Raw genomic sequence first — 14,899 nt, 5'->3', positions numbered from 1 at the left:
TTTTAAATAGTTATATTACATTCAGTGATATTTTATAGTTTTCACAAATGTATCCAAATTTAAAATGCATCAAAATTTATTGAGTTATTATTACTAATCAACCTATTATTAATAAATATGATTAATTATGTATATGTATTAGAAAAGCAAAACAGGTATCAATCTTTATAAAATTAAAATTAATTAATTTCAGTACAACAGAAAATAACATTTTATATATTTTTTGTTTACAACTCACACATACATCCCATAAAATATGAATCTGAGTGGTGAACAAAGGATGCTCTTAATACAAATTATTAGGTCATAACCCGTTTATAACATTCCCATTTTCAAATGCAATAATGAGGCAGTAAATTATATAATATTATTTCCTAATTTTCTTTTGAATAAACAACTTAGGGTCACAATGAATTAAAAAATCATAAAAATTAGATTTATCAGTATATTTATTTTCTTATATATTTGTTCTTATGTAGCAAAATAGGTCCCTTGGAGCAAGAACATGAATAGGAATGTATCTCATCATCTTCAACAATGACTTATTAATTTTGCCGCCTTAAAAAGATCCCTCTTTATTTTTTTTTATTTTTTTTCTCTCTCACAAAACTCTGATTGAAGATGAGAAACCAAAGAAAGGTAAAGAAATTGAAGTAAAAAAAAAAGGGAATAAACCAAAACTATAAAGAACCGCAAATGTCATGACCCTTTTATGGATTGGTGTTGAAAAAGCAAAGGTATGACTCTTTATTTCTCTCTCTCATTGTTTTCTCCTCCTCTTGTTGCTATTATTGTTGTTGTTTGTGTCTGGACTGCTCTGTGAGGAATTTGTACATGACTCAACTGTTCTCTCATCACTCCTATAGCTCAAACATGTTGCTTCCAACACTCCAATTGGACTCACTGGCACCACTCTTGCCGCTAATCTCGGCTGCTGTGGCGACAATGTAGCACCAGTCCCATCCTCCCCTGTGAGGTTTCTCATCAGATTCAAACATACCTTCACTCTCTCCTGCTAAAGAAAGGACAATGTTCCATTTGAACACATTGATAAAATGTGTGATTCTACAAGAAGCAAACATATTAAATGGGTTTTACCTGTTTTACATATGTGAGATTAGACATTGTCTTTTCATCATCAATGCAATTTACTTCTCCTGAAATGGAAACAGACGCTGCCGCTGCTGCAGCTATCTCAGAAGGCCTGAAGTCCAAGAATTCAATTGCTGCATTCAATTTTTAACCACCCATCAAGCCTTCCTCTAAACAGAGCAATTCAAAACAACAAACAAGGAAAGAATAACACCATCTATACCTTTTGTGGTGTTCAAGATGAACTGTGAGGATCTATAGATGGAATTCTCTGACACGTGACCGTTGGTCTTGTGAATGAAATGATCAATGAAGGAGAATGGAGTTAGAGCTTGCAATCTCCAATTCAAAGTGTTGAGTACCAAAAGTTCCATCCTTTTAACAGTTTTGGCCTCAAAAACAAACTTGGGATCTCCCACCTGCTCATTCAAAGAAACACTTCAAGACTCAATTAAACCGCGATTTTCGATAGTTATAAGAATGAAGGACTAGAATGTGGATTGCACCTGTAACTCAACGGTTTGAGGCACATCTGATTCTTCCATTTTAGCTGCTAATGATAAGCAAGAGACAGCTAGCAACTGAACAGCCCATGTCTTGTCTCTCTATGCAATACAAACACACAAGATTAGCAAATTGTCTGACACATTAGATAGAAATTTAATCAAAGAGAGAAAGATGAATTAAAACTTACTGGCAGCTCATAGGATGTTAAGAACCGATCCAAGTAGTTCATGGATAGACATATGCAGAGTGTTCCAAAATTGTAATGAGCACAAACCTGTTTTTTTTTTTCAGACACAACAACAATTGGCATTAAAGACAAAACACATCAGTTACTCAAAACAGATCAGAATCTCAATCTATTGAGAAGATCCAACTGATCTCAACACATCTAATGATCAGAAGCCTCTTTTTAAAAAAAACAAACATCAACTGATCAGAGAATAAACTTCTAGATCAGACCAAAACAGATTCGAGAAAGATCAAACCTTTAGAATCCAATCGAGAGCTTGGTTCCTAACACGCAGCTCCCAGTCCCCAGAACGCAGCCTCTTGAGGTAATCAGCTCCTGGCAAGAACTCAACCTCTCGCTCCATCATCTCTCTGATTCTTTCTTGTCTCAGCGATGAAGACGGAGGAGAACACATCATCGGGTTTGATCCATTTCCGTTAAAGTTATCGTCTTTACTAAAAAGTTCATCGTTCGTGAATCCGCCGTCACAGTTGGTTTCATCAGTGATCCATGAATCGCTGGTTTCACCACAGGCGAGATTATTGTCAACCTCAGCCATGGGTTTGATCTTTTGTTTATGAGTTTTCAATATCGTTTATTTAGGGGTCTCAAAAGTAATGTTTTCAGAGCGTTCGGACAGAAGTCAAGAAGAAACAAAAGTCATAGAGATAGGAGGAGGTTTCTGAGGAGTTTGTGTCTGCGATTTTCATGGCATGAGAGAGAGAGAGAAGGAAGAGAGAGGTTTATGGAAGAGGAGGAAGTGGGTGAGTGTGTTTTAGGGTAGAGAGGCCAGAGAGAGAGAGAGAGAGAGAGAGAGAGGCCACCACTCTCCGTACGTAGAGACGAAATGGGATACACAGAATATACACTTAAAGACACATTTGGAAAATAATTAAATTACATTCATTAATACTGTATCTCTTTAATCACTTTGGCTATATGTGCAACTTAACTTAAGCTAATTATAGCAACTTTGACGTGGAAGTTTATTTTGTCTTGTGGTTCCTTTAATCCTTTCTAACTAGTATTATAAAGACTGATTATACAACTTCAAATCTACAATTATATTTGTTTTACGAAAATGATTCTATCATTCTTACTGAATTTGTTCTATAATATCTATGTCAGACGATATTCCTTATACCACAGACTCAGATGATCATATGAGAGGGCAATGGATATCCAATGAAACTTATCACAACGTGCCGATGTGAAGTTTTGATTTGGAATATGAAATGCATGAAGATCTTATAAATAGATATAATTTTTGTAATAGATTATTTTCAATTGGTGAAAATGATGTTGATACTGAAAAAAATGGTCAGCATTCACTAACCAAATGGATGAATTTCAAAAATATAAGGATTTTTTTTTCTGATTTCTTGATCATACATATACCAAAACACACATAATACTATTACAGATAAATTTGCATGTGGTATTCGTTAATTTTTTTACTTATTATATGTTGATTTTATACACCAAATAGGTGATTGTTTCTGCATAGTTTAGTTATTGTCGTAAAAAGAAAAGTAACCAATTGAACATTCAAGTCTAATCACAGTCCGGGAATATTATCGATACCATTAAAAAGCCCAAACGTAAGTAGCTCAAAGCCCATTAGCTAAAACCCTAGAGTCGTCCTCTATAAAACTTCTCCACATTCTTGCATGATACTCATCTCCTGACATCGTGTGCAGTTTAAAAACCTTTGTTTCGCATTCTTGTTTTCTGAAACAAACATAAATGCAATTTTTAGATGTTTCAGGTCTTTATGGTATGTTAAATTGCTCCTGGTTAATGCTTATTCTCGTTTTTTGTGTTCAATATGGAAGAAAACTATGTGTAATGTTTTCACTTATGGGTTGCAGTGATGATAACTTTATGATTACAATGAAAGTGTTTTAAAAACGCTTAATGAACGGTCGACAAAATGTCGAACCTGAGCGGTTAGCTGAGCAACCATCTTATTCTTCCTCGTCAATCAATCAAATCTAGTTTGCTACTTATCTAATAATGATTTTAGTAGCCAAACTCGGTAAGCGTTAGAAGACTCTTTTTTTACTGGGAGCAGGCGTGGGAAAAGTGTCAATTTCGACCCAAACTATTTCAGTCGTGCCAAATACGACCCGAACAATTGATCAGTGCCAAATACGACCTCAACTCAATTATAATTCAAAAAAACTACCCGAACTTTTTAAAACGTGCCTAAATCTACATTGAAATTGAGTTGAGGTCGTTTTTGGCACTGACCATTTGTTCGGGTCTTATTTGGCACGATTGAGAGTGTTGGGGTCGAAATTGGCACTTTTCCTCGTATATCAAACGACGTCGTTTTATCTTGTTAACGGTTGACTAACTTCTGTTAGAGTCAATGTAGATTTAGGCACGTTTTAAGAAGTTCGGGTAGTTTTTTTGAATTATAATTGAGTTGAGGTCGTATTTGGCACTGATCAATTGTTCGGATCGTATTTGGCACGACTGAAATAGTTTGGGTCGAAATTGGCACTTTTCCCGAGCAGGCGTAGTAGCAAACTGTAAAGCCCTCTGATGCATGCTTAAATGGGCATGACAACAACCAAGTTCAAAGCGTAATAGTCTCGATAGCAAACCATAAAGCTTATATTGATGTGATGACGCTTGACTGTTTCAGCCCACTCTTTAAGCCCATGACAACAACCTAAGTTCTAATGTTGGAGTTTGGTCACGTGGTCAGTTTAATATCCATCGGTCTAGGCTTTTTTTTTTCTCTTGTCAGCTGCAGATCATCTAAGCTAGACCAAGTGGTGCCACGTTCTCTACTTCGATTTCACTCTTTACCAATTTTCCATGCTTATCTTTGATATTGATGATCTGATTGATTATATGTTTTTCGTTGTTTTGTAATGGCATGATGAAATTTTGTGTGTTTTGTTTCCATTTATGTGTCACTCATCATTTTTTCCCCAAAAAATATTTTCTTCACGAAAGACCAAAATCAGTTGTCTTCTCCAATCCTCCAATTCTTCTGATGAATGATAAAGAGTTTTCATCATCAAGTGCCAGGTCTATCTTATATTTTAACTCAATCAATCAATCAGTACAACATAATTTATTGGATTTTGCTTCTTCCATGAACTAATTCTATTTCGAGATGAATTAACTTTTTGATCTAAAATTCGCAATGGAATTTCATCAAACTATCCTCATCCCGAGATTACTGCTTCCTTGAATTTTAGTTTTCTTATCCATTTCTTGTCGAATCTGAAATTATTTTTTATCCTCCTAACATTGGATTGGATCCATGTAGGACCGGTCTGTGGTCTGAGTCCCATAATTGCAAAAATTATATGACTGAGTAGGTAAATAAAGCGTGACATTCTTCATTTGCCACTTCTCTATCTAGTTTACATTTAACTTTTCTGGATTGTCTTTTTCCCATCCATGAGAATGAATTTTCTTTGTATGGAAAGTCAAGCATTCTACAATTTTCTAACATGATTTGGAAGGGAAGGAATGAGCTCTCTAAACAAAGCTTTCCTCCCTCTTCTCATGGTTTCCTGTGATTTCATTGAAATTTTCAATCATAAACCAAGCTTTATTACGTGTTGTACTCATGTGCGACAATCGTTCCCAAACTAGGTCCCAATATCTAACAGCAGGATCACCATACAGGAAGGTCATAAAAACCTCAGGTCTTTCAAGTCTGGTTTCAATATCAATTATGTACTCATCCGCATACAAAATAGAAACCGAAAGATCATCCACATAAAAAAGTTCTAGACCCTTCGCTTCGACCAACCGGATCCATGTACAAACATGGTCATATCTTTAAAAAACTTGCACATCTTACAAGAAATTATGATTATTCTTAGTCTCCGATAATAATAAAAATTTAAGTAGAAAACATTTATATAATTCATTAAGATATTATTTGGTCAGGTCGGCTCTCGCCCTTTGATAGTTCCACACAATTGTGTTCATTTCAGAATTTTCTGTGGCTTCTTGCTGCCCACCATTGATGTTTTTGCATGGAGATCCTTAAATTTTTTTTGTCCGGTGAGAAAGTTGTAGGCCGGTCCTGATCTTCCAATCGGTTGAGTTATAGTGTTGTTTTCACATATACAATATTTCATTTCTTTGCCGTCACCAAAAGTTTTTTTAAGACAATGAAAACACACAACCAAAAAAGTAAGATAGTAGTTCTAGATGAATATTTTTGTCCGAAAGAAGAGAACAATCCATATCAACGCAACAAACGATGTTGGAATCAGATTCCGATGACTTAAAAGTGAACCAATTTTGAGTCGTAAACGTGTGGTCGTTCTCGTAGACGCGGTTTAAATGATACACTATAGAATATATTCGATGTCTTAACGTATGTGTAAAACTAAAGCATCTTAAACAGATACGTGGAAGATTGCACCGGTTCTCGACTTGTTTATAATACACTTTTGGGGTGACGTTGTAATGTTCACGTTTTCAAAGATTTCATTGTCTACACCTTTGATCAAAGATCAATTATTCATGGAAATCTCTCTGATATAATGGAATATGTATATACAGTACTTAGGAAAGGTTTTTCAAGTCAATAATCCATAGGAATATTATTTGAACACTTCTATGGTTTTAAACTCAAATCAGAATAATTATAAAATAAATCATTGATGTTGTCGTTAGTATAATCTCTATTACAACTACAAGTAACACTAGAATTTTGTAAGACTTCATATTTGAATAGTTTATCAAATAAACTGTTTATCAAATAAACTGCAAGTAATTCTTGGGTTCACTCCCTAGGATGAACCTCTAGGTTCACCAACCAATAGTGTTTGATTATTTGATATTTGATATCTTTTAAAAAAGGAAACAACATTGAATTTCCAAATAAGATTATCTTTTTAAAATAAAACAATAAAAATACATAAAAATAGTTACAAAAAATAAATAAATAAATATTTTTAAGTCTTTAGCAAAATACTAAACCATATACCCTAAATCTTAAACCCTAAACCTTAAACTTTGGATAAACTCTAAACGTTTGAAAATCTTAAACCCTAAATCATACATTAAAAACTAAATTTTAATAACACTAAACCCTAAATCCTAATCACTAAACCCTAAACCCTTGGGTAAACTCTGAACCGTTGGATAAATCATAAACTCTAGAGTTTAATTTTAAATATTTTTGATTTACAGTTTATGATTTATCCAAGGGTTCAGGGTTTATCCAAGGGTTTAGGGTTTAGTGATTAGGATTTAGGGTTTAGTGTTATTAAAATTTAGTTTTTAATGTATGATTTAGGGTTTAAGATTTTCAAACGTTTAGAGTTTATCCAAAGTTTAAGGTTTAGGGTTTAGGGTTTAAGACTTAGGGTATAGGGTTTAGTATTTTGCTAAAGACTTAAAAATATTTATTTATTTATTTTTTGTAACTATTTTTATGTATTTTTATTGTTTTATTTTAAAAAAATAATCTTATTTGGAAATTTAATGTTGTTTCCTTTTTAAAAAGATATCAAATATCAAATACTCAAACACTATTGGTTGGTGAAGGTTCACCCTAAGGGGTGAACCCAAAAATTACTCATAAACTGCCACCTGTATAACATTCAATAACACTGGTTTTCAATATTCGTAAAGAATAAAAAAGGTTAAAATGGACATTATATATCGTAAAGAATAAAAAGGTTAAAATGGACATTATATATATATAATTTTGAATGTGAATTAGAATAAGATTTGGAGTAAAATATTATTGATCATATTTCATTTAAATTCAAAATAAAATAGAAGTAGAATAATTATTATCATCATTCTGTTTTTCATTTATAATTTTATTTTACTCAAAAATAGAATAAGACTGAAGTAAAATTCAACTTTGATTTGAAAAGAAATATGAATAACACATTGAGGATGTTATGCATTTTTTTTTCATCTAATAATTGTTCTCTTTTAACTAAAACTTTTGTTCACCTAATCTCTTAAAATTAGACCCTCTACTTATTTTCCGAGCATTGAATACGGGTAGTAGGTACCACGATATTTTCAATCTTTCATAACAGATTCATCTTTGAATAGTAGTACAAGATTTTCCGAAATAAATGAAAAGAATATTACATAGTTCAAAACTAGCATCAAAATCATCAATGGATCAATATGACTGAGAAAATCAGAAAATATCTCTCTTCAAATGAGCTGTTTCTTCTTCTCATAGATTAGAAAATTTAATTCCACAGAACTACTAGGTAAATGAAGGACAATTAAAACTTTAGACTATTAAATCAAAAGAAAGTACAATAAAAAAAACAAAATTTATTTTGTTTAAAGCAAATTATCGCCAACATCATCTTTAACTCTTGTCTCAAAAGTCAAAGTCCTTGAACACCTTCTTAACTTGTTCGAGTGTCACAAACATAATCACCGTGAACGGTGCTTGTCTCGACACCGTCGGCAGAAACCCTTTGTATAAAGCCATGATCCCTTCCGCTCTCACCGTCTTCAACGCGCAATCAACCGCTCCCTTATACGGCGCCGTTTTCCCCGCCTCCACCTTCATATTCATCACTCTCGTCTTAATCACATCCACCGGGTTCGACGCGACCGAAGCCACAAACCCCGCCGCGAAGCTCGACGTCACGTGCGTCCCAAGCCCGTCTCTCATCAACCCTTTCTCCAAAATCGTTTCTTTCACCGAGTCGTACGTAGCCAGCTGCGACGCCGTCACGAGCATCGCTCTGTTGATCGTCATCGACGAGCCTCTCCACAGCGACGTGACGCCTTCGCCGCGAACCATCTGCGCGATCGCGTCCAAAACGCTCTTGTAGTTTCTCCGGTCCACCACCGGGAGCCTCCCGTCGGCTTGCATGCGCACCATGGCGACATCCGCCGGGTTCCCGACGGCGGCGCCGATACCTCCGGCGAGGAACCCGGCGGCGAGTTTGCGGGTCAAAGGTATGGTTTTGGTTTCCGGGTCGGTCCATTTGGTTTTCAGGATGTCGTATAGACCCATACGAGTTGTGGAGTAGAGAGTCTGGCGGAGAACGGTGGCGGAGACGCCGGAGAAGAGAGCGCGCGTGCCTTCTTGTGTGACGATGCGAGATCCGATGGTGATAATTCCCACGCGCGGAGGAGGCGAAGGCGCGTGAACGGCGGAGGAAGTCTGGAAGGCAAGAGCTGGTCGGAGAGTTGTCTGAACTGAGGCTGATTCGCCTTGGAGCTGCATTCGGACCTTGATTAGATCGAGCGGGTGGGTCGAACAGCCCGCTACGATCGATGCGATCCCTCCTTCAGCGAAACCCTTTAGACCCATTTCAGAAAGATTGTTTTTTTTTTCCGAGATAATGAAAAAAGGTTAGATTTTTTTATTGTTTTTAAAGAGACCAGTTGGAATTAGAGCTGATCTCACTGGAGAGTAGGAGATGGGAATGGAGACCGAAAGCTATAGAGGAAGAATGAGGAACTTGAGGTCTTTGAGACATATGCCGTTCAGACAGGGGTTTTTTTAGGTTGGGAGTTAATGTCTTTCGAGGAGATGGATTGTTGTGAGGTTGAAGAGGAAGAGAGAAGAAAAGCGTTTAAATAAGGGAGGGGATGTAGAGGAAACGCGGAGACTTGTTTGCTATTTTGCGCTGATTTGGAAAAATAAAGCGTTTTCCTTTGAAATTTTGGTAGTATCTTGCGACTTTCCTTTGTTGTTTGAAATATATGCTACGTATCTTTTTGACCAAATAAATGGAAACTCGGTTTAATAAGTAGTAATTATTAAAACAAATTATTGTTTAAGCTTATAAAAAAATGAAAATGAAAAGTTGAAAACTTTTAAACCAATACAGTAAAGTCTACTGAATCGCTTAAATTCATAATTTATGTTCACACAAACACGGATTCATATAAAATATGATTTATGTGTATAATAAAGAATAATTGTTTTAAAATAAATTTGTTTTAAAATAATTGTTTTAAAATAAATTATACACGAGGATAGTATTACTATTATCAAAGCTGCTGGCCCAATAACATCCTCGTGCATGACACGAGGTAACACTTGTTTATACACTTGTAATACAGCTAATCCGCTATTCATCCGAAGACAAAATGCTTTTAGAGAAGAATTCTTTTCTGAAGCATCCAATTATAAAAATCAAATGAAAACGTAAGGAAAAATTAAAATAATTCATATTTTTCTGAATATTCTTTTGTCTACGTTTTATTTTGGTAAATTCCCATCAGTAAAAAGGGGGGAAACAATGTCTTTGTTTTTGGCATCACTTTCACTTTGTTATTCATTGGTTATAGAATTCAATAAATATTTGCCCGCATGAATTATTTTTCACCCAACATTCACATCATCACATGGGATGCTTGCTTCCTTTTGGTTAATGAGATGCTTCCTTAGTTCGTCCCTCCATGTTTGATTATTCCTTGAAAAAGATATATTGAATGGACGAAGAAAATAATAGGAGGCTACTTTGTAATAATGGTGTGCGATGTTTTATTGCGGCTTTATACTGTAGCTTTAGATTTGATCTTGATTTAAGCTTTGTTGGTTTTATTTTGTTAGAAAATAGTCAATACAAACCAAAACTTACAGTGACATGGTTACACGGGGAATATGTTTTTTCTTAAAATAAAAAAAGATCTGTTAGAAATATACAAACGGAAATCAAATAATTCATGATTATGAATCTATATGTTCACTATGTCACATAACCATTCTTTTTTTTGTCAGCATCACATAAACATTCTTGCACGTACTAATATGTTTTATTTATATCAAAAAGTTATCCTTTAAACATTATTAAATGTGCAACAGGTCTAGAAATGTATATTTCCTTTTTTTTGGACAAAAGAAATGCATAGTTCCTTTATTTAGTTTATAGTATATATTAAAAGTTTGTGTTCCAAAAAAAAAGTATATATTAAAAGTATATAGAATAATATGGTATCAGAAACCATATGGTAAAACTTAGGTCTGAGAGCCGTCCAATGGCGATCACAGAGATCCAAGAAAATCAAAGATTCTTTTTACAGCGTCAGAGACTTACTTAGTCACCTCTCACTCAAAGCCGTGCTTAGAGGCTTTTGAAAAAGGCATTTGCCTAGGACCCCTAAATTTTGTAAAAATTTTAAGATCCCAAATTACAAAAAAATACTTTTACATGGTAGTTAGCATATTCTCTTAGTTAGATTTTTATTTTTATTTAAATTTAAATTGGACTTTTGTTTAAAGTAACTAGGTTTGTGATCATTTTTGCTATATTTCAAATAAAACTATAAAGATTATACTTCTAAAAAACTGTAAATATTTGATCACATTGGTTTTTTCTTTTATATGGTATGAGTTAGAATTATTTTATATATTTATGAGAATTTGATAAAGAAAATATAATATTTTCACTATATAGTTTATTTAAATGCTAAGATTTACATTTTTGAAAGCTACCAACATTTCAATCAAAAATTTATATCATTGTATTTATATTACAAATTCATACTTTTTGTTCATGATTTAAAAATTTTATTTTATAAAAATTTGGTGAAGAAAATTTAGAAAACGTTTATGTAATAATTTAAAATTTTTGAGTGTTATATATATATATTAAAAATATATCATGTAAAATATATTTTTGAATTCGCCTCGGACCTCTGAAAACCTTCGCACGTCACTTCTCTCACTCACTTGGCATTGATTTCTTATACTCATATACAACTCATGCAAATTAGCATTAGAAACTAAGATTGGCTTTTAGATTTATCATTTAGAATATCTCCATCTTCCAAATCAATATTAATCCACTTGGTCAATCATCGTTTTATGATAGTTGGAACTTGAAAATCTAAAGAGTTGGGTTGAAACATAGTTGCAACTTTTATATAGTGGGACATGGCTAGGACTTCGATTTCTACAAATATAAAAATCAAGAGAAAAAGTATTAATATCCAAATTACCTCGCGCTTGTAATGGTTGGTTGGGACGTTCTACTCTTTTAAGCCATCTAATATTACAAACCAGGTGAAAAAAAAAAACTAAAACCCTTAGCTTCGGATGGTTATGTAAGGTTGGCTTCGGCAGGTCGAGCATCAGGGACTCAGGGTCTTAACTAGATGGTCCATTAACAGTTGTTAGTTAAATTGGCTTTTGACCTCTCCTTTGTATATAAACTATTAATAAAATTCATTTTTTCTTGCGTTTACTGATTGAAATATACTATTTAAATCGGTGATAAATAATGATTTCAGTAAATTAAAAGCTTCAATGAATAATGAGCTAAATTAATCCAAAAAACAATTACGTATATTTTTCTCATCCGGTCTTGTACTACGGCACGAAATCAGCTACCAGCATTGACTTTTGATTTGGAAAAACAATTACGCAACAAAGATTAAGTAAATAAAGCCACGATTGAAATATGTTTTACTAAGAAACTTTTGTGGCCCGAAGAGGACATTTGAGCCAAGAAGAAGGGGTCTTACTTAAAAGAGTTGACTGATGACTTGTACACCTCTCCCGCGGAGTAAAAGCCGTCTTCTTACAAAACTCGCGACCTGTGACGTGTCTCCGAGGATGTCGGAGTGGCCCGAGAGTTGACTTGACCTTTTCCCACTTTCCATAGCAAGTCTGAAAAAGTCTATTATTATAAAATTCCGAAACGCAGAGGATGCCACAAGTCCACAAAATCGACAAACAAAATAGGCCGCCTGCAAACGTCTTACAGAGATGCTCGAATGTACCTATCATCATTCAATGGACTTAGTTATGGGCCTGTCAAACGATTGGTTACCAGTTCCCTTGATAATACTCTTAACAAATCATCAGTTTACACAAGAATTGAAGCAACAAACACTTTTTCTCCCTTTTTATGTGTTTTGGAGAATGTTTCTCTAACTCCCCTGTCCACTGCTAATAGGCTTCATACGTCTGCTGCCTCATCTCACTCCGTACAACAACGCGTGCGACAAATTTTAAAGGCTCAATATCATGAATTAATTTCTAATAAGTCACTGATCTTTCCACTACTCTAAAGCACAATTAATTTTGAAGTCTTTTTTTAGATGTGTGGTCGAAAAGATAAGTGCATTTTAATAATTTAGGTAGACAAGTAAATTATTTAAAATCTTTCAACATACAATATCAAATAACACAAACCGAAATGTTATGTTTGACGGACATGACTTGTTTATGGAAACATTTTAGAGTACTTTATGGATGATAATTCGTCTATTACTGTTTGGTTGTAGAGATCAAGCAGAAGAAATCTTGTAATCTTTAGAACAATATTAAGATATATATAATACTACAAAGCAATCATTACCAGAAACAACAACAACAAGAAGAAAAGCATCAAACAACAGCAAAAGAATAAGAAGCAGAATACGAAACATCACAAACATGTGCAACCAAAGTGTGTGTGAGAGTGAGACAGACGGTAATGTGTTGTGTGGCAACACTTAAAGAGCTTAGCTTCTCACTTGGAAGGTGGTGGAGTGAAGAAAGGAATGGTAGGAATGCTAGTGGGAATATTAAAGGGGAAGTTGTTTGGAATGCTAATTGGGAAATTAGGGATACTGATTTGTGGAAAGTTTGGGATATTAATAGGTTGTGTTGGGTTAGGCAGAGAAGGTATCTGTGTGCTCGGTAATGGTGGAAACGCTGCTGGTTGAGGAAGAGTTGGCTGAGGAAGCGAAGAAGGCATTGGTGGTGGCATTGTGGGTTTGGGAAGTGGTGGGAATGTTGTTGTAACTGGTGGTTGAGTCGCTGGTGTTGTTTGGAGAAGATGGCGACGAGCAGATAGACCGGTGAATAAGCTTGTGAATGTCACTGCAATGACGAGAGATGATAGCCAAGAAACCATTTTTAGGATTTAGGGTTTGAGTTGCTACTAAAGAGAGAGGATGAGGGTTGTGTGTGTGTTTTAAGGTTTGTTTGATGGAGTGATTGTGAAGGAGTTTGTGTGTATTTATAGAGCAGCTAATTAACGAGGGGTTGAGGTTTGATGAGAAGTAGGTGAGGAGAGGTTTGAAGAATTTGATTGTTGGTGCAACTTCATAACAGTTACTTGTTTCACAAGAAAGTTGGGTCACCAGAAGCAACTATAACATTAACACACTTTATCTCGGTAGAGCAACCTAAGACTACAAAATCAGTGTTTTAAAAATCTGATAGGAAATCCTGATTAGTAAACCTATTATATTGTATTTTCCCATTATAGTATTTTTTGGAATATTACAAACATGTGCAAACAAAGTGTGTGCGATACCAAGATAGAGATGGTGGTAATGTGTTGTTGTTTTAGAAAAAAATCTTTATACTATTAAAGAAGAGAGAGCACGTTCTTGACAAAGGGACCATCTTTGCCTTGAATTGTTTTAGATTTTTAAAAAGGCTTCTTCAATCTTCACACATCGATTCTTGTTTCTTCAGCTGTTAAAAACTTAAAATCCTTGCATAGGTTGGAGCTATGAAGCATCCTCATATCATCAGAGGAAGGGCTGATCGCCACAAAATCTAACTGTCGGTATAGTGTGATGATTATACAGAGATGTCGATGGTTATATTTATAAAAAATTAGCATAAAAAATATATTGAAATAATTTAAAAAAAAACAATTGTTTTAGAATTGTTTTAGATTTTTAAAAAGGCTTCTTCAATCTTCACACATCGATTCTTGTTTCTTCAGCTGTTAAAAACTTAAAATCCTTGCATAGGTTGGAGCTATGAAGCATCCTCATATCATCAGAGAAAGGGGTGATCGCCACAAAATCTAATTGTCCGTATAGTGTGATGATTATACAGAGATGTCAATGGTTATATTTATAAAAAAATTAGCATAAAAAACATATTGAAATCATTTTAAAAAACCAACTGGTTATGAGGGAGGCTCAAATCACCCTTTATGATGTTAATCTTCAGTTATCCGAAGAGAACCTATTTAGACTCTTCACCATATCAAGAAACATGAACTTCTATCTCACCACCAGTTGACATTACTTTGTACCTAATATATACCAGATGATATTGTCGATTATTACCGATGTGGGATGGAGTGATAACCGTAGTGCCCATTTTATTACAATAACAAAAGTAAAAGT

General features: G+C 34.4%; 3 protein-coding genes and 1 non-coding gene across 5 annotated transcripts; 1 reads left to right on the top strand and 3 right to left on the bottom strand.

Moving 5' to 3' along the window:
- Window positions 1-410: 410 nt before the first annotated feature.
- LOC103837887 (cyclin-D2-1) lies at window positions 411-2,387 on the bottom strand. Of its 2 annotated transcripts, none has more exons than XM_018654100.2 (6): window positions 2,085-2,387; window positions 1,787-1,873; window positions 1,599-1,697; window positions 1,316-1,511; window positions 1,099-1,226; window positions 411-1,015 (listed from the first exon to the last, which is right to left on the bottom strand). In XM_018654100.2, the coding sequence occupies exons 1-6, from the start codon at window positions 2,385-2,387 to the stop codon at window positions 761-763; spliced, it is 1,068 nt and encodes a 355-aa protein (XP_018509616.2). In that variant the 3' UTR covers window positions 411-760. The 2 variants fall into 2 exon arrangements, with proteins under 2 accessions (XP_018509616.2, XP_033134561.1); XM_033278670.1 differs by having other exon boundaries at window positions 761-1,012.
- Window positions 2,388-3,693: 1,306 nt separating this feature from the next.
- Window positions 3,694-3,790, top strand: LOC117128784. The gene has a single exon (XR_004452174.1). It is a non-coding gene; the product is annotated as a small nucleolar RNA snoR128 (small nucleolar RNA).
- Window positions 3,791-7,987: 4,197 nt separating this feature from the next.
- Window positions 7,988-9,379, bottom strand: LOC103837886 (mitochondrial uncoupling protein 5). The gene has a single exon (XM_009114272.3). The coding sequence runs from the start codon at window positions 9,117-9,119 to the stop codon at window positions 8,172-8,174; it is 948 nt and encodes a 315-aa protein (XP_009112520.2). The 5' UTR covers window positions 9,120-9,379; the 3' UTR covers window positions 7,988-8,171.
- A 3,674-nt stretch (window positions 9,380-13,053) lies between these two features.
- Window positions 13,054-13,754, bottom strand: LOC103837885 (extensin). Its single transcript, XM_009114271.2, has one exon. It carries the CDS (start codon window positions 13,660-13,662, stop codon window positions 13,276-13,278), a length of 387 nt encoding a protein of 128 aa, XP_009112519.1. The 5' UTR covers window positions 13,663-13,754; the 3' UTR covers window positions 13,054-13,275.
- Window positions 13,755-14,899: the final 1,145 nt, after the last annotated feature.

Source organism: Brassica rapa, chromosome A09 (genome assembly GCF_000309985.2).
Source record: "Brassica rapa cultivar Chiifu-401-42 chromosome A09, CAAS_Brap_v3.01, whole genome shotgun sequence".
NCBI classification, from domain to species: Eukaryota; Viridiplantae; Streptophyta; class Magnoliopsida; order Brassicales; family Brassicaceae; genus Brassica; species Brassica rapa.
The sequence above is the reverse complement of the archived record's forward strand: the minus strand, read 5'-3'. Positions and strand labels throughout refer to the sequence as shown.

Excerpts from the sequence above, each read along its gene's own strand:
- LOC103837885 (XM_009114271.2), bottom strand. The coding sequence starts at position 13,662 with ATGGTTTCTTGGCTATCATCTCTCGTCATTGCAGTGACATTCACAAGC.
- LOC103837886 (XM_009114272.3), bottom strand. The coding sequence starts at position 9,119 with ATGGGTCTAAAGGGTTTCGCTGAAGGAGGGATCGCATCGATCGTAGCG.
- LOC103837887 (XM_018654100.2), bottom strand. The coding sequence starts at position 2,387 with ATGGCTGAGGTTGACAATAATCTCGCCTGTGGTGAAACCAGCGATTCA. Across the intron at positions 1,698-1,786 it reads TAACATCCTATGAGCTGCCA|AGAGACAAGACATGGGCTGT; the intron begins GTAAGTTTTAAT and ends TGTATTGCATAG. Across the intron at positions 1,016-1,098 it reads ATCTCACATATGTAAAACAG|CAGGAGAGAGTGAAGGTATG; the intron begins GTAAAACCCATT and ends TCCTTTCTTTAG.